Source organism: Aquarana catesbeiana, linkage group LG02 (genome assembly GCF_042186555.1).
Source record: "Aquarana catesbeiana isolate 2022-GZ linkage group LG02, ASM4218655v1, whole genome shotgun sequence".
Taxonomy (NCBI): Eukaryota; Metazoa; Chordata; class Amphibia; order Anura; family Ranidae; genus Aquarana; species Aquarana catesbeiana.
This window is the reverse complement of record NC_133325.1, coordinates 683722535-683747747: the sequence shown is the minus strand read 5'-3', so window position 1 is coordinate 683747747 and position 25213 is coordinate 683722535. Positions and strand designations below refer to the sequence as shown.

General features: G+C 42.6%; 1 protein-coding gene across 1 annotated transcript in view; it reads left to right on the top strand.

Annotated features, from left to right (window-relative positions):
• Window positions 1-25213, top strand: part of LOC141129025 (myeloperoxidase-like) — a 42208-nt gene that overhangs the window by 5375 nt on the left and 11620 nt on the right. The window contains exons 4-12 of the mRNA XM_073616749.1: window positions 1692-1867; window positions 10238-10358; window positions 12859-12988; window positions 18378-18584; window positions 19437-19752; window positions 22878-23038; window positions 23115-23367; window positions 23548-23718; window positions 23837-24074. Coding sequence (XP_073472850.1) covers window positions 1692-1867; window positions 10238-10358; window positions 12859-12988; window positions 18378-18584; window positions 19437-19752; window positions 22878-23038; window positions 23115-23367; window positions 23548-23718; window positions 23837-24074 — 1773 coding nt within the window. The remainder of the gene's footprint in view (window positions 1-1691; window positions 1868-10237; window positions 10359-12858; window positions 12989-18377; window positions 18585-19436; window positions 19753-22877; window positions 23039-23114; window positions 23368-23547; window positions 23719-23836; window positions 24075-25213) is intronic.

Below are 25213 nucleotides of genomic sequence, written 5' to 3'. Positions count from 1 at the left end.
AACATCCTCTTCTGGGGTCCCTCGGCGGCTTCTCCCCACATCAGATAACCCCATGGGAGAAGCGCTCTCCCTGGGGGTTACCTTGCGGGCGCGCTACCGAGTCCAGCATTCAGCCCCTTGGGGCCGTGTCATTGCATTTGTTTGACAGCAGCGGGAGCCAATGGCTGCGCTATTAATCTATCCAATCAAGAGCCGAGAACTCCGGGCAGAGAGACAGCACATTCCCATGGGTCAAGTTCTAAGGCTCAGGTAAGTAAAACTGGGGGGCTGGTCACTGCCAGGTGTTTTTTACCTTAATGCATAGGATGCATTAAGGTGAAAAAACACGTAGGTTTACAACCCCTTTAATTGAACAAGCTGAAGTTAGAAGCTGATTGGCTACCATGCACAGCTAGCTACACCAGATTTTGCACTCTCCAATTTTAGTAAATCAACCCCACTGTCCCACCCTGCTCTGCACATGCTCAGTTGCTCTCCATTTTTGGCACTGTGCCGAAAATTTGAGCTATTAGAGGCCGATCTCCTGACAGCCTAAAGTTTTACTACTGCTTAGTGGCTCTGGGCTTCGGCAAAATGGAGGCCTCCAGCAAGAAGGAACAGGAGCAATTCTGGAGGCAATTTACAGGACACACTCATTCATTTTTGTAGCATAATTATTATTGTGGAATGTATGTTTCTTGCTATAAAACATTATTTTATATCAAGTTGTTACGGGTAAAGTTCCACTTTAAGACTCCCTATTAAAGTACTTTATATCTAAAGCTAAAACTTTTTCATTTTGAATAGAGCAGATGTATTTGGCACTTGGCTGTAGCTCATTCCCACTGACTTCAATGCGTTACCAGCACAAAGTGAAGGGCCACCACAATGTGTCCTCCTCCCACTGGCCACCATATACATTTGCAGGTGGGAGGTTGGAAGGCAGTAAAAATGTGGAACAACTGCCTGTTTTTTCCAACTTCTCCCACCCCCTATAGCCTTACAAGTACAACTAGAAGACAAAATCTTTATTTATTTATTTTTTTGGATACAATAAAGAGGGATTGGAAGATCTGTCAGGTATTTATTCCTGTCTGTGCCCCTGTTAGGGAGAGTCACACTCTGTTTGTCCCGTTTACTATTATCTCTAAAAATCTCACATTTTGGGTTGTTCCTAAAACAGGAATAGAGGGCAAATCTTCCAATGGGGACACTAGTTCCAATGACACTAGTGACAACCAGGGATTGTCTCACTTTGGAGGGAAAATCTCCACAATGGGACACAAATAGCAAAACAATTGACAGGGTTATAACCTTCCCTTACTCTATCCAAAATTAAATTAGCTCAAAGGGTAAGCTCATTAATATGTCTTCAACAGAGGAGGGCATAAGAGACTTTATAGTTCAAGCAAAATGTAGCACCCCCTGTTTTCTGTGGGCTGTAGAATGATGGAGTATGGTAACACTACATGTAATAATAACAATGTAATAAGGTGGGTGACAACATGGTTGGAGACAATTTTATATGGTGCCAAATATAATTGTTCCTATGGCACAATGTTTCTAAATATGATCCTGCAAATAACCAAAAATATTACCAAACAGCACTATACTGTTTAAACTCAGGCATGTGCTACCATTTTCAACAACTGTTGTCAATGAATTGCATTGTGAAATAACAGCAAACTATTATTTTTTCCTCTGTTGCTAAGCTTGAAGGAACGCTTGAGAACGAAGAATGTGGATGCTCGTGACCTCATGGCCTACTTCAAGCAACCTGTAGCAGGAAGCAGGAACTATATTCGTGCAGCTGATTACATGGGTACAACTCTGCAGCTCCTGGAGGAAAAATTCAAATATGTTAGCAACAAACCTTTCAATATCTCAGGTACATAAATAGTTCATAATAGTGGTAAAGTTTATGTTCAGACTAACTATATATATTTTTTGGGATGGAGTAGAGAAGGACTACAATGCATGTCAGGACTTCCTTGGAAAGATTTACCCATACTTCCTGTTTTAGTGATAACGATTTCAAAACAGACAGAAATAATATTTTTTTGGCAACATCTGGAACCCTGTCAGATTTTTACTTCTGTCGGTGCCCCTGTGGCAGTTTTTACCTAGGTTCCTTCCTGGCAACTGTGACAAAAAGTGAGAGCTAATCTCTCGAATTTCTGGATAGCAGTAAAAATCTGACAAGAAAAAAAATGATTTCACTTGACATACATCTTAAAGCGATATTAAAGTCTAGTTTGTTTTTTTAAAAATAACAAACATTTTATACTTACCTGCTCCGTGCAGTGGTTTTGCACAGAGCAATGGCTCCTGCTGCTGCCAAAAGCTAATCAGGAGTGTGAGTCCTCGGAGAGGCAAGGCTCTTGTGGACATCGCTGGATTGAGAGGGGGCTCAGGTAAGTATTAGGGGGGCTAGAGGGAGGGGGGCTGCTGCACACAGAAGGTTTTTCACCTTCATGCATAGAATGCATGAAAATATAAAAACCTTTTGCCTTTACAACAACTTTTTTTTTTCTCTTTTTTTTTTTTTTTGGCCACTTCAGCGAAATTTATCTTAAGAGAAGTCGTATCAACTTTGAAAATCAAAATTTGTCCGTCTCTTTTTTTTTCACATCATTGTGGCTAATATTCTGCTTGTCTTTATTAATCCTGGACATTATAGTTAAAAGTAAAACACAGTTTTCCTCCAAGTGAGCAGATCATATAGAGACCACATGTACAATCTTCAGTGGTATCCACAAACCTTTAACCCTCCATTTTCCCCTCATACCGCCCCCCCCCCCCCCCCATCACCCCGTTCACCTCCACCATCCTCTCATCCCATACACACACCACCCACTCCACCTAATACTCTTACATCTATCCAGCCCATTCATACTCCAGCCATAACTTCCATATGTTCTTATATTTCTTTAGACTGCCTCTCCTTCTATACCAGAATTCCTCTTTCATGATCATGTCCTTAACCTCTTTTCTCCATTCTCCTACTGTTGGGGGTTCTTTCGCCTGCCACTTCCGTGCTATGATTTTCCTTCCCTGGAACAGGCATCTTATAATAGCGATCTGGGTGTCTTTCAGCATATCATTTTCCTCCAGCAAACTCAACAGACAAGTTCTAGCCTCCATTTCTAATGAGGACCCAAATATTGCGTTAATTTCCTCCACTCATTTTTCCCAATACCTGTATAACTTGGGGCATCGCCAAAACATATGCACTAGGTCTCCTCTCCCATCTCCGCACCGCTGACACTTCGCATCCTGCCTCTTACCAAACCTAAATAATTTCTCTGGTGTGTAATAAAGTCTATAAATCAAATATAAATAAGAGACCCCCTGTGACGGTGATAGAGATATCCTTGGCCCTAATGCCAGAATAAACTTCCATTGTTCCTCCGTTATTGTACCAACCTCTTCCTCCCATTTAGTTCTCTTCCTGGACTCCACCTTCCCTTCTTGCCCCGCCTTATTTATACTCCTGTACATTTGTGAGATCAGCCCTTTAGATCCCTTAGTGTTTACCAGTCTCCTTAACAAGGGCATTTCACTCCACTCTATCGCCTTATCTCTGAATTGTACCTCCAGCGCATGCCTCACTTGCAAGTAGCTGAAAAATAATCTATTGGGCATTGCAAATTCCTCTTTTATCTCTTGAAACGTTTTCAACCTCCCTGCCCTATGCAGTTGCACCAAACAGTGAATACCCCTCCTGTCCCATTCTTCTATTTTCTCCATCGCACTAAGCTCATTCAGATTTTTGTTATTCCATATCGGGGAAAACTCAGAGAACCCTGTGTATCCCAATACAGCCTTTACCGTCTTCCAGCATCTAATCATTAGGTGAGTTGTTGGGCAGCTATATCCAAAGAGTTCAGCCTACACTGCCTCCACCTCTGTATCATGACTGATGTTATACAACCATACACTATTTCTTCCTACCCTTTCTTCCACCAGATTACTGCCTCTCATAAACTGGATTTGGGCTGCCAAAAAGTAACTCCAGGGGTCCGGTAGCGCCAAGCCTCCCTCCTCTCTCGGCCGCCGCAACGCTTTCAGGCTAATTCTTGCCACTCTATTTTTCCAGATTAATTCCCTAAACAAACTATCCAGCCTCCTAAACCAGTGTTTCGGAATCCAGACAGGAGAATTGTGTAACACAAATAGAATTTGCAGCATCCATATCATTTTAATAAGATTGCATCTGCCGGCGACCGAGAGAGGAAGACCACCCCACACCCGGCTCTTCTGTTTTAACTTTGCCATTAATGGTACTACATTGCCAGTTATGTACTGCCCTGGGTCTTTGGTTATGTTTACCCCCAAGTACCTCATTTGATTTACAGTTTTTATGGAATTCACCTGTTTTGGGAGCGGGTTTACCAGGGAGTCTATTGGTAAAAGAGACGATTTTTCCCAGTTAATTCTCAAACCCGAAAAGCGCCCAAATTCTTTAATCAGTTTCATGGCCACTAGCAAGGAAGCTTGTGTGTCTTCCAGGAACAACAGGATATCATCCGCATAAATTGCGACTTTCTCCTCTGCACCCCTTCTTTTAAAACCCTGAAATTCTTGCGACATTCTTAGAGCGACCGCCAGAGGCTCCAATGCAAGGGCGAAGAGCAGGGGCGACAATGGGCACCCCTGTCTCGTCCCCCTCCCCAGCTGGAACCACTCGGAGCACTCACCGTTGACCCTAACTCTGGCTCTCGGTTTGTCATATAAAAGACTCAACCAGTTCACAAAATTTGAACTCTGCCAGTACTTTCCACAAATAATGCCACTCAAGGCTATCAAATGCCTTGACCGCATCTAGTGATAGGATAGCTCTATTCCCTAGCTCTAGGTACTTGTATATTACTGTACAATCTTCTAATATTCGTGCTCACCGATCTATCCGTTATGAAACCGGTTTGATCTGAGTGGATTACTTTAGTAATTATCTTTTTTAACCTGTTTGCTAGGGCTTTTGCCAGAATCTTAATATCTGTACATAGAAGTGAGATTGGTCTGTATGAGGCTACATCTAACGGGTTCTTCCCTTCTTTTAACAAAATTATAATTGTGGCTTCTGTCATGGACATGGGCAATCTACCTTCCACAACGGCTCCATTTAAGACTTCCAGTAGTTTTGGGAGCAAGACATCCCCATATCTCTTATAAGTTTCTATGGGCAGGCCGTCAGGTCCTGGCGCTTTTTGATTCGTCATTTCCTTTACCACTCCTTGCAACTCCACCAGTGTCAACGGGGTTTCCAGGGCATCTCTCTCCTCACTGGATAACGGGGTTATTTTCAATTTCTCAAAGAACTCCCACATCTCCCCCTCTACATCCGACTGTGGGGCCCTATACAGACCTTCATAGTAGTCTTTAAACACTTCCACTATACCAGGGGTAGTTCTAATAGTATTCCCGTCCTTATCCCATATTGCTGATATAGTGGATGAGGGGCCATTTGCCCTAGCTATCAATGCCAAAGTTCTACCCACTAATTCCCCTTCACAAAAAAAATTCTGTTTCTGAAACATTCTACTCTTTTCTTCTTTTTCCAGTACTAATTTCCTGTATTCTTCCTGGCCTTCTACCCAAGCCTCATATCTAGCTAGTTGGCTCCTCCAAGTACCTCCCTTCTGCCACTCTCACCTTTTCTCTTATTCTATATTCCCTGACCTGTGTTTTATTTTTGGCATAGGAGATTTTCTGAATGAAAACCCCTCTAAGGAACGCCTTCAGGGCGTCCCAGGTTATACCTAGCGGGGCGGATCCTAAATTCATATTTATGAATTCTTCCAAATTACCAGCGATCCCCTCATCATCCTCGATTACTTCAAGCCAAAAGGGGTTCAGTCTCCACTCCCCCCCTCCAACACTCAGCCCCGTACTGACTGAAAAGACCAATGGAGAGTGGTCTGAGAACCCCCTGGCTCATAATCTATCCCTCCCACTATCCTCAGGGCTTCCTCATTACAGAGCACTAACTCAATCCTGGATAAAGTAGCATGCGTCCTCCAGTGGCATGAACATTGCTTCTCACTCGGATGCCACTTCCTCCAGATATCCACCCATCCTACTTCCTCACAGAATTGGAAAAGCGGGCCCTTAGATGACCCTCCAGGAATCCCCTTTGTCGGGAATCTATCTACGCAGTTGTCCATGGCCGTATTGAAGTCCCCTGTCACTACATCCGGTACCCCAGGTTTGTCCGCTATGAAGCCTATCAATTCGCTAAGTATCTCTGTTTTGAATGGTGGAGGAACATACACACTCGCAAGAATACAGTCCCGCCCCTCAATATTACAGTAGAGAAAAACATATCGACCATACTTATCCAGTTTACTCTGTCTGCAGAAGAAAACCAACCCAGTATTTATCAGCACACTCACTCCCCTTGAGTACGAGGTATGAGTTGAGTGATACTGCTCTTGATAGTTCCTATTCCTCAGAGTGTTCACTGTATCCTTATCTAGGTGGGTCTCCTGGAGACAGAGTATCCTGACATCCCTTGTTCTGGCCATAGAGAAAATTGCTTGTTTCTTACATACATCTTTCACCCTCCTCACATTCCATGAACATATCTTCATATATTTAAATTTACCTGAGGTTACCCTCTTATCTATTTTAGTGCCTACCATTCACCTATTCCTATGTCTTGACTCAAAATGATTCTCAATTCCCAAAACTATTGTGATTAATAATTGAAATTTTGGTGCTTTTACTTTTTGTGTTTCTTCAATACCTCCTACTTCACTCCACTCTACCCTCTTACCCCCCTCCCTCCCCCCATACAGCCATATACACATCCCCCTCCCCAATCCCTCCCAACCCCCCTCCCTCCCCCATCCCATCCCCCCTCCCCCCCCTCCCCCCATCCCATCCCCCCCTCCCCCACCGACAAAACTTTGGGCCCATCTCACAGAGCTTCTAAAGTGACCGTGTTAACCCACAAACCATGGATACACCTCCTTCCCCCTTTTGCATTGCAACCCGAACCTTTATAAGAGGGGGGGTTACCCCCAACATAACCAATGTGTAAAGGATTCATATCCACTACCTCCCTAAACCCACACCTCTGCAAATATATCTATGAAAGAAGGGGAGGGAAGAAAACCGGGGAAAATGAAAAACTAAAAAAAAGAAAGAAAAAAAGAAAAAAAATCACGTCCCCAAATATGCATCTGCTCGCTGGGCAAAAAGTCCCAAATTCTGTCCTCCTCCTCCCCCTCGCTCTTCTTCTAAGGCCTTTCTCCTGGCTGTGATCTTCCCTCATTCTACTCCAGCCATGAGAACACTTCAGCGGGGGCATTAAAAAACTGTACCTCCCCATTTACTGTTACCCGTAAACGAGCTGGGTATAGCAGCGCATAGCCTATTTTATGCTGCTGTAGACTCCGTTTGTGCTCTGCAAACTTTGCCCTCTGTCTCTGCAGCTCAGGGGAGAAATCTGGATACAGGGATATTCTTGCGCCATTGTACAGAATATTTTTCATCTCCCTTGCTTTCTGGAGGATAGTAACTTTGTCTCTAAAAAACAGAAGTTTAACTATAAGGGGCCTTGGCTGACCCCCTGAAGATGGAGTCCTAGGGGCGACTCTATGTGCTCGTTCGATAGCGAACAAGTTGGAGAATGCGTCTTTGCCAAACATATCCCTGAACCATCCTTCCATGAATTCTGCCGGGTTGTTGCCCTCGCTTCTTTCGGGGAGACCCAGAACCCTCACGTTCTTCCTGCGTGCACTGTTCTCATATTCATCCATTTTCCTTAGGCATGTGTCTAATTGTTCCTTCATCCTTTTAACCTCATGTCTCAGTGGATTCACATCATCTTCCACCTGACTGAGTCTCTCTTCGAGAACGGTGGTCCGAGCACATACCTCCTGCATATCCCTTTTCAGCATAGCTAAATCGTCTCTAATACCTCTGAGCTGATCCAATAGATCTGACAGCGCGTTCTTACAGGCATTGGTTGCTAGGAGAATGTCCTTTAAAGATGGTTCCTGCTCTGGTGTCCCCTTATCCTCTATTGTTTCATTGCCTAGACCGCTCTCCCTTCCCAAATGTGTCTGCGACACTGGTACGGTGACTGTGGGTTGACAAACTTGGGCTGGGCCTTGACTTTTCCTTCCCCCAGGGTGATTGGCCTGCGCCCCTTGATGTTGCGCACCCCCATCTGGCTACCTTTTTTAGGTGTACAATTTGGTGTGTGGGCAAAGCATTCCAGCTTTGCTGCCGCACCCTGACTTGCTTTATCCTTGGGGCCGCGCAAATTATGCGCCCCAGCTCCTTCTTGTGCTGCGGTCTCCTCTGACCCTTTTTTTTTTGGTCATCCTGTCCTCCCTCACCCCTTGGGACTTCGAGAACAGAAAAGTTATACAGTCCTGCTATATCTTTCTCCCCAGATGGTTTGAGATTCTATTAATAGCCCCACAGGAGCACCGCTTTCAGAAAGCAAAATGTAGCCTACAGTGGAGAGTTAGCCAGTGTATTTACTCCCCTCCTCACAACCACCTCTCCAGCCCTCAATGTCCTCCTCCCCACTCTTCAAAAATAGGAGCTCACCAAGGGGTGCCCTCAGGAGGAAGTTTCCAAAAGTCTCGTCCAGGGGGATTTCAGTCAAGCTTTCCCAGGGCATACAGCCAGGGGCGGACTGATAACTCATGGGGCCCCCGGGCAATAGGAGATTATGGGGCCCCCAGGCAATCAGAGATTATGGGGCCACACAGTATACACACACAGTATACAATCACACAGTATACACATACATGAACACACAGTATACACAGACAGATGTAAATAAAAACTGATTTATACATACTGTCCCTGGTTTTCCTGAGGCTGGCAACCCTGATGGGGCCCCCTAGTGGCCCAGGGCCCTCGGGCAGTGCCCGAGTGGTTCAATGGTCAGTCTGCCCCTGCATACAGCACTTAACATACAGCGTACCTGTGCAGTCTTCCTTACCCCACCAATCAGTCGGCTGTTCTGCTCAGCAGCGTCCTCCTGCTTGTATTCAGCGAGCGCTCTGAAGAGGGATCCTATGGAGCATACACTCCTGTCTCCGGAGAGGCAAACACAGTGGCGCTGGTCTGATCCTTGGATAAGCCGCTCATTAGGTGTCTCCCCTATCTCCCCGGGATCCGGCCGTCACAGGCATGGAAATATCGCTCCGGCATTCAGGCTTCCAGCGTGGACATCAGGAGGAGCAGCTTGGTCCGGGTCCGCAACGCCCTGCCCTTCCCCTCAACCTTCGGTCATGCCCACCAGCCACATCTCCAGCCTATCATCTATCTTTCGCCTTTACAACAACTTTAAAGAAAATATAAGAGGTTTACACAAAAAAGCCTTATTGTAAAGAAATTGGTATCTGACTAAAGTTGATTAGGGAAGATTTCCCTGTAACTTCCTCTTCTGGCAAAGGTTGTTACCAAGATATTGATCTCTAACTTTTCCCCTCTTTATCCTGAAGGGAAACGTTTATTCAGGAGTAGGACTATCAATTTGTCAAATTGCCCATTCAAGTCAAAATAATAGACTCTCTTTATAGCCCACCTCCTGTGCTTCTAATACTTACCTTTCCTGTGCTCCCCCTCCACCCCTTTTGTGCCCTGCAGCCCCGAGTAGCAGGCCCTGTGTAAACTGGTGAGTAAGATCTATAGCTCTGCAATCGGCAAAACTCACATTCACTGCAGGTTGGAGAACTCTAGCTCTGACTGAGCCAGGGGGTGTGTTGGACCTCTGCAGAGAGATAACTGCTTCCACACAAAAAGAAAAGGTTGCCATACTGGCAGCGGGCATGACCTTCTAAGATGTGCCTGTTTTGGAAAAAAAAACCTTTTGTTTTAATGCACCTGGACTGTATGTAGCTGTTTTTAAACTGAAATTTCAGTTGGGTTTTAGGCAAATTGAAGGCACATTGGGGAAATTTATAAAGGGTGTTGTATACACCCTTTAGAATTCTGTTGGGTCACCACACTAAAGTTGTTGGTGCTTGCGGCCATTTAACGTACCCTTAGAGGTACATGAATTTGTTGGTGCCATTCTGTGCACTCCCTCCCACCTCAACCACTGCACAGATCACACTGACTTTGACTGAATATTCAGTTCAATAGCAGCTTTCAAAGTAGATGGTTGCCGTTTACCATGCACATATGATACATAGGTGATGTACGCCATTATGTTACCTTTTGTACAGAAACAATTAGGCTGGATTTGAATGTTTTAAATGTATCTTCATAATCCTTTTTCCTTTAGATGTATTAACAAAGAACCAGTTGAATGCAATTTCCAAGATTTCAGGTTGTGAAGCTCAGTACCGCCCCATGGTTTGTCAGGACAGTCCATATCGCACCATTACTGGTACATGTAATAACAGGTAAGGGAAACAGAGCCAATATGTAAGAAAGGAGTTATTATGTATTATAAAAAATAAATGGCACATGTATAGGGATAAGGTTTTGTAAATTACATTAGCCGTAAATCTTCCCCTATTTCTAAAATATAAATACAGAAAGGCTTGTGTTTCTTCTATTGTTGTGTTCTGATTCAAGTACAATGCTTTAATAAACATAGAACAACTCCATCACTCATTTAATTTCCTATTAGAAAGAGTGGAGCATTCAGTAGGTGGGACACGACTACACAGAGGAAACAGAGAATAGTAATATTGGCCATAGTTAGGATGTGACAGTAGGGTCTCCAAATAATGATAAGAAGAAAAGGCCGCACATCCAGAGGTTCCAAATGCCTTTATTCAAATCACCATAATGACACCAGGGACACCAGCAAGTCACATAGATGTGTTTCACACATACATCTTGTGCTTAATCATGAATATAATGGTAATGATTAACCACTTCAGCCCTGGAGGTTTTGGCTGCTCAATGACCCGGCCATTTTTTGCGATTCGGCACTGTGTCGCTTTAATTGACAATTGCGCGGTTGTGCGACGTTGTACCCAAACAAAATTGCTGTCCTTTTTTTCCCACAAATAGAGCTTTCTTTTGGTGGTATTTGATCGCCTCTGCGGTTTTTATTTTTTGCGCTATAAACAAAAGAAAAGCGTCAATTTTGAAAAAAACACAATATTTTGTACTTTTTGATATAAAAAATATCCCCATTTTTTTTTAAATAGCACATTTTTTCTCAGTTTAGACTGATTATGTATTCTTCTACATATTTTTGGTAATAAAAATCGCAATAAGTGCATATTGATTGGTTTGCGTAAAAGTTTAGCATCTACAAAATAGGGGTTTTGCGATCCGTGCTATAAAAATGCATTGATTACTGTATAAATGTCACTGGCAGGGAAGGGGTTAACACTAGGAGGCAATCAAGGGGTTAATTGTGTTCCCTAATGTGTGTGTAACTGAAGGTGTGGGGGGCTGACTGACTAGGGGAGATGACAGATCGCTGTTCATACTTTGTATGAACAGGCGACCTGTCACTTCTCCCCTCAGAGAACCGGGATCTCTGTGTTTACACACAGAGGTCCCAGTTCTTGCAGTGTTACGAGGGCGATGCCCTAGTGGCCGCCCAAAGGAGCAACGTACCATAACGTCGATTCGCCTGCGACAGCTGGTCGGCAAGCGGTTATGCACAAAATGTATGTGTGAAACACGTCTACGTGACTTTCTGGTGTCCCTGGTGTCATTATGGTAATTTGAATAAAGGCAATTGGAACCTCTGGATGTGCGGCCATTTCTTCTTATCTTCAAGTATTTTCATGGAGGCGGGCCGTGGCGGACACTCCTGGTCAGGTTCCATTCAGGCTCATTATATACACATCTGGAGCAGCAGGTTCTTCCTTTTCCTAGGGTCTCCAAATGGCAGGTCTCAGAAATTAGAATTACATAAGGAATGAATAAAAGCTGATCATATTGACAGACCTATCAGTAAGCACAGAGCTTGGATTGGAACTTTAGTAATACTGTAAACATAATGCTGGCAATGGGGAGAATCGGTAATGTGAATACTGCACTTTGTTAATCCAGTTAAGGGTTATAATGTATGTTTAATTAAAATGTCATATTTAAAGCTGAACTCCAGGCACCCCATTACAGTATGTTTATTACTAAAGTATAGGTATGTCATAAAGGATAATTCCACCCCAAGTCCTGTGTCTACTGTAGGTTTTGTCATAACCATTCATCTATGTAATTGTAAGTTCTGAGACCTGACTAGGGCCTCTGGCCCCAATCCCAATTAGGACATTATCTAAAGTTTGCATTTGCGTGCATGGGTATTCTCCAGGTGGCCTGGTTTCCTCCCACACTCCAAAAACATGCTTACAGCACAATCACCAGGGTTGACAAACATCACATTACTGTCAATAAACCTTTCTTTGTATAATAAGAATGTCCTGCTTGCCGCCATGCCCGCTAGTGCCCTCTGGCTGGGTCCCCATTGTTGCTGTCATTGAGTTTTTGTCGGTATAGTGTGTTGTGTACATGTAGATCCAAAGGCAGTCAGTACATCAGAACTGATCAATTTTCAAATATATTATAGTTTAGAGGGTCTATATTTTTCACACAGATTAAATAATATGGCAGAATACATTTGGCCTAAATTTATGAAGAAAGATTATTTTCTTTAGTAAAACTAAAAAACTCAGTGGTGATTAAATACCACCAAAAGAAAGCTGCATTTGTCTCAAAAAATTATAACAATTTATTTTGGGTACAGTGTTGCATGCCAGAGTAATTGTCATTCAAAACGTGACAGTGCTGACATCTGAAAAATGGCCTTGTCAGGAAGGAGGTAAGAGTGTCTGACCTTGAGTTGGTTAAAAAGTAATTTTTTTTGTCTGAGTAATGACAGCTGGTAACAAGTACTGTACTTGTCAAACAAAAGTTAAATTGTGTCAATATTTGCAGGAGAAATCCCACTCTTGGTGCTTCCAACACAGGCTTTACACGTTTACTACCTGCTGAGTATGAAGATGGCCTGTCCCTTCCCCGTGGATGGACTGAAAACCGTCCAATCAATGGATTTCCTTTGCCTTTGGTAAGATAGTTATGAATGGTTACATTTATTTATAATTGGTATTATACAAATGAATTCACTGCCCATGCTTTGACACCTTGTAAAAGATACACTGAGCATAAATATGAAACACTGTGTCCAATTAAAAATAAATAAATAATTGGAACAAAAGTGGAGCAAGTCATTAAAGTGATTGTAACACTAAAATATTTTTAGAGCGGCGGAAGGTCATGTGACTGCACAACAGGACTTAGAAATAAGGTATTAAAGGATCACTAAAGCTACTTTTTTTTTTAAAACAACAAACATGTTATACTTAACTCCACTGTGCAGCTCGTTTTGCACAGAGTGGCCACGAACCTGGTCTTCTGGGGTCCCTCGGCGGCTGTCTCGGCTCCCCCCCGCAAGGACTCAACACTTTCATGTGAGCTCCCTCGCATGGTGTTGAGTGCTTGCGGGCGCGCTCAAGTGATACAGCCGGTGGCCATAGCTGCTCACTGTATCACTCGGCCCAGCCCCCAGCGCATCATTGGATGTGATCGACAGCAGCGCAAGCCAATGGCCATCCACTCTAGCCAATCAACGGCCAGGCTGAACGGCGAACAGGATGTCGGGAGCGAGTGCAGGACTTTCGAAAGGTCAGGTAAGTAAAACGGGGGGGCTGGGGGGGGGGGGGGGGCGGTATTGACGGATGTTTTTTCATCTTAATGCATAGAATGCATTAAGGTGAAAAAACTTTTACCTTTACAACCACTTTAAGCTGCATAATTAAAAAAAAAAACACATACACTGGGCAATATTGCTGGCTATATTTACTACTGTCTGGGGAGAACTTCCCTTACTCATTGTCCCCGGGACAACCTTTTTCACCACACAGGAAGTAGGTGAAACTTTCATACACAGAGAGAAGTAAAAAATATATTAGTATATATGTTAGGTATGGGACTAATATAACCTCAGTCAATTTTGTTGTTGTCTGTGCCTGTCTGATAAAATCTTACCAGTGGCTAGTAGTAAAATTCTAAGCTGCTCCAACCCCCCAACCCCATCAACATCCAAAACAAAACTAAAAGTTTTGGCTATAGATAATCCTAAACACAGAGATACCATCATTTCTTGAAGAATTGGCTGGTAAGGGTAACGTCTTTGATTCCAGCTGTATGGACTTATTCACTCCAGCCTATGTGTTAAAACGATCAATTTTAGCGGCTGTCTGTTCTGTACAGGTGGTGGGGGTGGTGTCTTTTTTTTTGTACTTGAAATGTGAACAACTGTTTCTGTGGTGTGGATATAGTAGGAGACTTTAGGTGAGTTCTAATGTGTTGTAGAAAAATGCAGATGTGCTGCATTTTTTTGCACCTCTCCACTCCACTCCACTCCACTATTGTCTGAACAGGGCACATAGAAAGCAATTGTTTTCTGTGTGTCTTTGTGGAGACCTGTATTGATCAGGTACAAAAAAATGCAGGTCTCCACTCATTGAATCATAGTTTACATGTTCCATTGGTGGTATCCATACTTAGCTAGCATTATGAAACCTACATTACTTAAGGTGGTCATACACTGATTGAAATTTGGCTGGTCCTTGCTCAACCGGCTAAATTTCAATTAGTGCGTGACTGTCCTTGCTCAACCAAAGTCGATTGTTTGATCAACTTCTGTTAAAGGAACATGCTGAAAAGTTTTTGTCAATCAGTGACTAAAGTCAATCTGCTGCAGACGCTGATCTATGTATCCTGATAGCGGTGGGTCCCATTGTCAGAATACAATGTCCCAGCTGGGGCAATTCCTTTATCCACCCCGAATGTGTGAATAGAGGAATCCCTTTGTTTTTTTTTCCATTTAACCCACTGGCTGAACAAAAAAATAAAAAAGACCTGTCTATGGCCAGCTTTATATACTGGACCTACTCCCATGTGAAGTACAAAGAAACACATTGACTTTTAACTTACTAGCAGTTCAGTAAGCATATTTGAATATCCCCTAGCTGTAAATTTTAACAGTTGGCTAGTTGGCTAGCTAGCAAAGACCAAAACATCTTCAATAAATACTGATGTCTCCATATTAATAAAGCATATACTCCCTTTATGGGAAAAATAAATCTTATAATATTATAAATAGTTCCTTCACTCGAAACTCATATCTCAGTGTTTGGTGTGCGCTGATGATTTACACTACCGTATTTATCGGCGTATAACACGCACCCCAATTTAGGAGGGAAGTTGAAGGAAAAAAAACTTACATTTAAATGCCCATCATTGCAGCCTTCCCAGTGCAGCCTTGCCCCAGTGCAGCCATGTCAGTGCAGCCTTGTCAGTGCAGCCTTCCCCAGTGCAGCCTTGCCCCAGTGCAGCCATGTCAGTGCAGCCATGTCAGTGCAGCCTTGTCAGTGCAGCCTTCCCCAGTGCAGCCTTCCCCAGTGCAGCCTGGTCAGTGCAGCCTTCCCCAGTGCAGCCTCGCATCTCGTGATCTTTCAAAATCGCCGACCGCGATTTGAAAATGGCGCCGCCGGCGCCGAAATACACAGAGCCGGTCCTCGGCTCTTCTCGGCGGCTCTCGTTTACTTTCGGCTCCACTCGTAGTCCCGAGCGGAGCTATCCGAACCTAGCCGAGTACACTCGGCTAGGTTCGGGCGGCGCTCAAGTGAAGACGAAAGTGGCTGAGAAGAGCCGAGGACCGGCACTGTGTATTTCAGCGCCGGCGGCGCCATTTTCAAATCGCGGTCGGCGATTTTGAAAATCTGGCAGCTCCGGATCGCAGGGGATCGGCGTATAACACGCACCCGCGATTTTCCCCTGATTTTAAGGGGAAAAAAGTGCGTGTTATACGCCGATAAATACGGTAACTAACGTTTTCTTATGCTGCATCTAGAAGACTCCAGAGGTGAAATCTCTGCACTTGAGTTACCAGGACTGCACACCTGCCATGACCATTACAGTAGGGCAGGAACAGAGCCACAGATTATAACTGGAGGATCTCACCATTAAATTCTCTTTCAAAGATCAAAAGCAAGTTGGCATTCAGCTCAGCATGATCCACCTACAGTTCCTTGAAAAAGTATTCATATCCCTTGAAATATTCCACATTTTGTCACGTTTTGAGAACCTTAGTGAACAAACAGCATCATGAAGGCCAGGGAACACCCCAGACAGATCAGGATAAAGTTGTGGAGAAGTTTAAAGCAGGGTTAGGTTATAAAAATATATCCCAAGCTTTCAACATCTCACGGAGCACTGTCCATCATCTGAAAATGGAAAGAGTATGACACAACTGCAAACCTACCAAGACATGGCCGTCCACCTAAACTGACAGGCCGGGCAAGTCCCGTTTGCAGTTTGCGAGAAGTGGGGGGACACAGCAAACATGTGGAAGAAGGTGCTCTGGTCAGATAAAACCAAAATTCTAATTTTTAGCCTAAAAGCAAAGCGCTATATGTGGCGGAAAACTAACACTGCACATCACCCTGACCCCGTCATCCACACCTTGAAACATGGTGGTGGCAGCTTCATGTTGTGGGGATGCTTTTCTTTAATGGGGAAAGGGAAGCTGGTTTAGAGTTGATCAGAAGATGGATGGAGCCAAATACAGAGCAATCTTAGAAGAAAACCTGTTATGTTCCGTACAAACTGTCGGACTTTGTTCGGACATTCCGACAACAAAATCCTAGGATTTTTTCCGATGGATGTTGGCTCAAACTTGTCTTGCATACACACGGTCACACAAAGTTGTCGGAAAATCCGATCATTCTGAACGCGGTGACGTAAAACACGTACGTCGGGACTATAAACGGGGCAGTCGCCAATAGCTTTCATCTCTTTATTTATTCTGAGCATGCGTGGCACTTTGTCCGTCGGATTTGTGTACACACAATCGGAATTTCCGACAACGGGTTTTGTTGTCGGAAAATTTTATATCCTGCTCTCAAACTTTGTGTGTCGGAAAATCCGATGGAAAATGTCCGATGGAGCCCACACACGGTTGGAATTTCCGACAACATGCTCCGATCGGACATTTTCCATTGGAAAATCCGACCGTGTGTACGGGGCATTAGAGTCTGCAAAAGACTTGAGACTTGGGTGGAGGTTCACCTTCCAGCAGGGCAACTACCTTAAACATACAGCCAGAGCTACAATGGAATGGTTTAGATCAAAACATATTCATGTGTTAGAATGGCCTAGTTAGAGTCCAGAGCTAAATCCAATTAAGAATCTGTGGCAAGACTTGAAAATTGCTGTTCACAGACGCTCTCCATCCAATCTGACAGATCTTGAGCTTTTTTACAAAGAAAATGGGCAAAAAATGTCACTCTCTACTCTAGATGAGCAAAGCTGGTAGAGACATCCCCAAAAGACTTGCAGCTGTAATTGCAGTGAAAGGTGGCTCTACAAAGTATTGACTCAGGGGGGCTGAATACTAATGCACGCGGATATTTATGTGAAGAAAATGTTGAAAACCATTGATCATTTCCCTTCCACTTCACAATTATGTGCCACTTTGTGTTGGTCTATCACATAAAATCCCAATAAAATGCATTTTACGTTTTTGGCTGTAACATGACAAAATGTGGAAAATTTCCAGGTGTATGAATACTTTTTGAAGGCACTGTATAATATTACTTCTAGGCAGACGTTAAGCTGGCCAGGCACTAGAAGAATTTTGTGTAAAAATTTTTGTTTTTAAGAATGTTTGTTTGATTTTCTAATTGTCAGTGGAGTCAAATCGACGTTTGCTTTCAACCACAGTGACAAGAAAATTCAAAGGGGCGGGATGGTATATTTTTCTTAAATGATTGAATTTCTATCAGTGAATGTGATTTTCATTCAAGAAAGTATATTCACACCATAATGAAATGTTAAGCAAACGTTTTTTGAAGTAATTTCATCTCCAATCATTTTTATTCTTTTACAAAAACATGTACTACAATTACAAGCTCTCATTTGAGCGGGGCAGTGGATAAGTCATTCCAAATAATATTCGTCAAGTCATCAAATGTACTGAGGAGAATTTTCATGCAAATATTCATGAATATCCCTGTGAATGTTCATTTGAAAATCGACTTTTGGACAGCTTTACTCTTTAGGTTCTGATTACACCTATGTAGGAGCCGCAGTGTGCTTACATTTTTGTGCATCATATTTAGTGCAGCCCATTCATTTCAATGAGCTGCCCTACATGTGACAATTGCACAAAAGAAATGTAAGCAAGTAAAAAAAGAGGGCTCTACAACACATTGCAATAAGTTACCATGCATTGTGGTATGATTTAGCTGGCTGCTATGTTTGGGGTGCCATTACCAATGAATTTCACCCTAGAATACATAGCATTTTTTCATGCATGCAATATTGCACACATATCAATTACAAATAAAGTTTTGATGTAACATATTTTTCATTGACTAATTTCCACTAAGGCACGTCAAGTATCCAATGAGATTGTCAGATTCAACACTGAGGAAATAACTCTGGACAATGGCCGCGCTCTCGCCTTTATGCAATGGGGGCAATGGACTGATCACGACCTTGACCTGTCCCCTGAAACCCCTGCAAGATCCACATTTCTGAAAGGGATTGACTGTGACATCAGCTGTGCCCGGGAGCCCCCCTGCTTTCCTCTCAAGGTAAACATGTGTTAGAAGAAGATCCCCTTATTACGAGAAGTCTGGGCATTCGATATGTAATTAAAGGATAACTAAACTAAAGAACAAAATGTAACATTTTGCAGCCTACCATTTCAATGTGGTGGCTGCATTTGCTTTTTTTTTCAAGCTAAAAACATTTTTAGCAAGGACAGAAAATACTTGTTGAACTTGTGAGATATGCAGGGTCCTTGTCACTTCTTGTGAGCTGATCGGAAAGCATTAAACTATCTTTTTTTTGTGAAAACTGCTAACCCTATTAACCGCCATGTAACTGAAATGAATAAAGCCAGACCTAATTGAAACCAGAACATGGCAGAAAAAATGCCTCTAATGTTGTGTATCTATATACTTTTATGTGTGTATGTATGCCTTACGTGCCTATGGTGTTAAATCATGCATTCCACTGGCCAGAATATTAATTGATTCTTGCCATTGGAATTTATTTACATGCATATGTATGCATTTATGTGTGTTTAAATGTGTATATTATGCGCAAAAGTTTCTCAAAGAATGCACCTTTGGTGCATTTTTTTCCTGTAAACACTCCTCTTTAAATACGCCTGTAAACGCCTATGTGTGCATGGCCACATAGGCTATCACAGAGATGCATATACAGGTATAAATAAAAAACAAAACGCTGAAGGTCTGTATAGGTGGTGCTTTTTAGTCTTGCGTGCATGAGCCCTCAACAACTATAAAGGGTGATATGTGCTCAGTTCTGTAATGGCATTAATTCGATTTATATTCAGTTTATATTCCTAGGTCAGAGTATATTTTTATATGCTGGAAAATTATTTGCACATTAGTCGAGTTTGCCTTTTCTGTTTGCAGATCCCAGCAAATGACCCTCGCTTCACAAATCGCAGTGACTGTATTCCAATGTTCCGCTCATCCCCTGTGTGTACACCAGGATCTCCAGTTAGAGAGCAGATAAATATACTCACTTCATTTGTTGATGGAAACCAAGTATATGGTAGCGATGTTCCACTGGCTGCTAAACTTCGGAATAACACGAACCAGCTGGGCCTTATGGCCATTAACCAGAATTTCACAGATAATGGCCTTGCATATCTACCCTTTGAAACTGCTGAGGAAGACTTTTGTGTCTTGACAAACAGATCATCGGGAATTCCCTGCTTTCTGGGAGGTAAGTGATGATGGGCAAAGGTGTTCATCTATCTTCTAGACAAATAATGACTATTAAAATATAATTAATGCTGCGCTGTTAAACGTGTGCAAAAGACTGCTGTAAATATCCTCCAGATATGGTGGTCCTCCTATACCTTAGGGGCCCTCAAGGTGTTCTCTCCTGACTTCCAGATCTGTATGGTGGGTGGGTTCTTCTCTATGATGATTGTATTCTGACATTGGGACTCCCCAATGTCAGAATACACTGAACAGTGTCTGCAACCGCTGATCTTTAAAACTTTTCCAGCTTGTCCCTTTGACGGAAGTCATTCTAACGACCGACATCTGATGAACAGGGATGACCACACAAAGGTTGAAATTTATCTGGTTTCTGCTCATCCGGCCAAATTTCAATCTGTTTATGGCCAGCTTAAGGCTGTATAAGTCTTTTATATAAGCCACTTGGCACTGCACAGAGAATAAAAACGGTCCTTAAAAGAAATGCAATTTCTGTACAGTATATAGTATCATTATAATGACTGTTTTAAATTTCTTAATACATTTTTATTCATATTTTTCTGTGTTTGATCCAGTATTTTATGCCCATTTTTTTGTGAAGGGTTCATGCGCAGGGGTGCATTGGGCCATATTTTGTAACATATGGCTATATTTAAAGTGGTTGTAAAGGCTGAAGGTTTTTTACCTTCATGTATTTTATGCATGAAGGTAAAAAACCTTCTGTGTGCAGCAGCCCCCCTCAGCCCCCCCTAATACTTACCTAATCCCCATCTCTAATCCCCGCTCTCTGTGGACTCTCCCTCCACATTGGCTGAAAGGGCAACTGGTGCCATTGGCTCCCTCTTCTGTCAATCACAGCCAAGGAGCAGAGAGAGGCAGCCGGGTCAAGCAGAGGCTCTGTGTGTGAATTGACAGATGGAGCCTCAGCTTGGGAGGGAGCCTGCTCAGGTTCCCCCATAGCAAGCTGCTAGCTTTGGGGGCACTCGTCAGGAGGGAGTGGCTAGAAGCTCCGCCGGGGGACCCGAGAAGAGGAGGATCAGGGCTGCTCTGTGCAAAACCACTGCACAGAGCAGGTAAGTATGACAAGTTTATTATTGTTATTTTTTTTATTCTGCCTTTAATATCGCTTTAAGCGCCTGGGAACAGCACAGACTGCGTCCAGGGTTGTATGCCTGTATGCATGCATATGTCTACACAAGTACTGACAGATATCAAAGTACTGCCAAATCCTTTAATTAAAGTGGACCTAAACTACACCTGAGCACCACAAACCAAAAATGCTATTTAATTTATTTTAATATTCAAAGCACACTTCCCCATTCATGCATGTCTCCATGCTTTATTTTGTTGAGAAATCCCTTGAAAAACACCCCCTTGCATTTCTGGCCACAGGCATCTTAAATAAGGGCAGATGATTCATGTAGCATTTACTTCCTAGAATCCATCTGCCCTTAGCTCAGGCATGCAGACAGGATGGTGTGCTTAGCTGAGAAAGCTCCTCCTCCCCTCCTGAAGACTCCTTGGATGTATTACATCGTTTACCTAGGCCTGTAAACCAGGCAGTAACTGAAGAAATGTAAAAAAGAGTTTAAAACAAGAAAATATTATATATTTTCTATCTATTTACTAATGCTAGCAGCATAAGGATTAAAAATAGTCAATGTTGATTGAGAGAGTGAAGTTCCTCTTTAAATGTTTCAGTGTTGATTGACAGAGTTTATTTCCACTTTAATTTGCACAGGTGGCTGTTTGTAATACCTGTGGCTCTAAAATACAGCTGTATTTTATGTCACATGACAAAATGTCACATGACTTTAAGGGCTTTAAAGTACAAATCCAACAAAAACTTTGTGATTCATTGGATAGAGCCAGAAAGGATTGAATTCTCCATCAGATTTCTATCTGTTTCTCGAATGGGTAGATTAACCGCTTGCTGCCTGCCCACAGTACATTTACTGTGGCAGGGCAGCACAGGCAGGCTAAATCATGTACATCATCCGGCCTGTTCCAGATTAGGGGCGTGCATGCGTTCGCCCCCTGCTAACCCGTGCTGTCACTGGCTACAGCGGGATTTTGCCAGCAGGTCCCATCCTATGATTTATGACTGAGACCTGCTGATCGGCTGTAGCCAATCACAGCACAGAGTCCTGTGTTTACAAACACACAGGGCACTGTACACAGATCATTGATCTGGCTGTTTCTTTCACTGCAAAGCAGGGGGAAAAACAGCCAGATCTGTTAGGAAAAGCGTTACATATTACACTTGTTAAGCACACAGTAACCCCTTGATTGCCCTTTGATGTTAACCCCTTCCCAGCCAGTTTAATTAATACAGTGCCAGTTAGTCGGTTAGTGTACCTCCTAGTAAGGGTCTGTTAGCGTCAAATTGGCCGTCACACTATTGCAGTCCCAGTATAAGTCACTGATCACCGCCATTACCAGTTTAGCATCAAATCTGTGTAAATTCTACTATATACAGTATATACCATCATTTGTAGACCCTATAACTTTCACACAAAGTAATTAATAAACACTTATTGGTATTTTATTTTACTAAAAACGTGTAGCAGAATACATTTTGGCCTAAATTTATAAAGAAATTAGATTTTTTGATTTTGTCATTGGATGTGTTTTATAGAAAATATCAGGGTTTTTTTCAAAATTTTCTGTCTTTTTACATTTATACAATAAAATAAAATTAAAAAAAAACAGTGCTGATCAAATACCACCAACAGAAAGCTCTATTTGTGTGAAAAAATTGATATAAATTTCATTTGCGAACAGTGTTGCAGGAACGAGCAATTGCCAGTTAAATAAGCGCAGTGCTGAATAGGAAAAAATGGTTTGGTCATGAAGGAGGTAAAGCCCTCAGGAGGTCAAATGGTTAACCCTCACTTCCAGATAAGCCATTTTTTGCACAAATTTAAGATTAAATCCTCTGCAAATGTTGCTGTCTGTACCTTCTGTTCTAAAGATGACTTCAACCCCGCCCCCCCCCCCCGAATCACACACTAACTACCGTAGACAGAATGAAAAACTCTGATACATTTTTAACTGTTCTTCACTAAGTTGAGCTTCACCTGTAATTCTTATAGTTGGGGTAACCTCTACTTTCATTATCGGCAGGAGACCCTCGTGTCAGTGAACAGCCTGGACTTACTGCTTACCATACTCTATTTGTTCGAGAACACAACCGTATAGCAACAGAGCTACGCAGAATGAACCCTGGCTGGTCTGGAGAGACTCTATATCAAGAAGCCAGAAAAATTGTAGGGGGAATCCTGCAGGTACCATATAACTTGTTTTTTCTTACTCCTGATTCATTTTATACCTGGGCAATCACTATAATTTTCTATTTGACAGAAAATAACTTATAAAGACTGGTTGCCTTTACTGCTGGGATCAGAATTTCCACAGGTCCTCCCAAGATACACAGGATACAATGAGTCTGTGGACCCAAGAGTGGCCAATGTATTTACCGTTGTGTTCCGTATGGGCCATACTCTGATACAGCCTATCATCTACCGCCTCGGCGATGGTTATCGCCCTCTTATGCCAGAACCAGAGGTCCCACTTCATTTTACTTTCTTCAACAGCTGGAGAGTGGTCAGACAAGGTAATCAGATTTACATTTTTATTTAAAATCAAATGTATATGCCATGAAGAAGTGATAATGCATATAACATTGATACTAATTATTATTAAGATATATAAAAAAAGAATAATCATGTGGCAATGTGTACAGCACATATGATGCATCTAGTAAGTCATACTTTTTTTTGCATTCTTTGTGCAGGAGGGATTGATCCTCTGCTTCGTGGGCTCATGGCTAACCGAGCCAAACTTAACCGTCAGAACCAGATGGTGGTAGATGAATTAAGAGAACGTCTGTTCATGTTTACCAAACGGACTGGTCTCGATTTACCAGCCCTTAACATGCAAAGAGGCAGAGAACATGGAGTGCCAGGTACTTGCCACAGAAGGGCTTTTTTTTGCAAAATTTAAGAACATGGTAGCTAGTTCTGTATAGGACTGTGTTCTCCAATGTATTGTTTACATAACTTCTTTAACTATTTCTTCCCTAGGATACAATGCATACCGGAGGTTTTGTGGACTTTCTGCTCCACGCAATATGCAGGAGTTGGCCGCTGTGCTGAATAACAGAGAACTAGCTCAAAAATTCATAAATCTTTATGGCACTCCCGAAAATATTGACATCTGGGTTGGAGGGGTTGCTGAAGAACTGGTCCGCAATGGCAGAATTGGGAAGTTACTTACCTGCCTGATTGGAAACCAGTTACGGAGGGCCCGAGATGGAGATCGGTGAGTATTGGTGAAACTCTGCTCTGCTGAAGACTTTGAGGGAAGGATTAATTATGTGGCCAGTTACCCTACCTATGTACATGCCCTCACCTTTGTCTAAGAAATTTTTTTACAGTTCTTTTCTGGCAATTCTTCATTTCCACACAAGTAGGCAAAGTGACTACAGTGCTGGATTCTACATTGCATCTGGCTGAACATTTAGAGTGTTGTATTTAATGATTCAGAATTAAAATGGCTATAAAGTGGCTTGCTATATATTTTATTTCTTTAATTTTTCGGGTCAGGGCTAAAAAATATCATAAAAAGTATATTTTTATTTTAACTAGGTAAATGTCAAATATAACATCAGAGCCACATAAGAGATGGCACTCTTGGCTTTTATAAGTTTTTCAGGGACTCCTCAACCCCTCTGTCAAAAAAGCCTATTGTTTCTTGAGCACAATGGCTTAAAGACCAACTCCACATTTGTAATAAAGTAAAAAAAGAATAAATAGCCATCATGTTTAAAAATAAAAAGCAGAATTTGCTACAATACTCACCTCCTTTCCAGAGCTGACCCACAGACTCATTTCTCTGCAGTCCAATGCCAGTCCATTTATGGGTTGAATGACACCCAGTGTCATGTAACCTACTTCCTGCAACCTACATTGTTATGGACACATCCACTAGGGGTAAATCATCATGAAAGTCTTGGCTCACAGTACTCCTTGACAGGTAGAAACTCACACACATCATTACTTCAAATGCCCAAGAATCCATATAAAACCAATGACATGACGTGACTGGAAAGAAGGTGTGGCATGCATAATGGTATTAAAAAGAAATTCAGGGAGCTTTAGGGAGTGTGGGTCTCCTAAAACTTATGCCACGTACACACGGTCGGACTTTTCGTCTACAAAAGTCTGACGGACGCCGACTGACAAAATATGGCTGACAATCCGATCGTGTGTGGGCTTCCCCAGACTTTCAGCGGACTTTTCCAGCCGCAAATCTGACGCACTTTAGATTTGAAACATGCTTCAAATCTTTACGTCGTAACTACGCCGGACCCAGAAATCCGCTCGTCTGTATGCTAGTCCGACGGACAAAAACCCACGCTAGGGCAGCTATTGGCTACTGGCTATCAACTTCCTTATTTT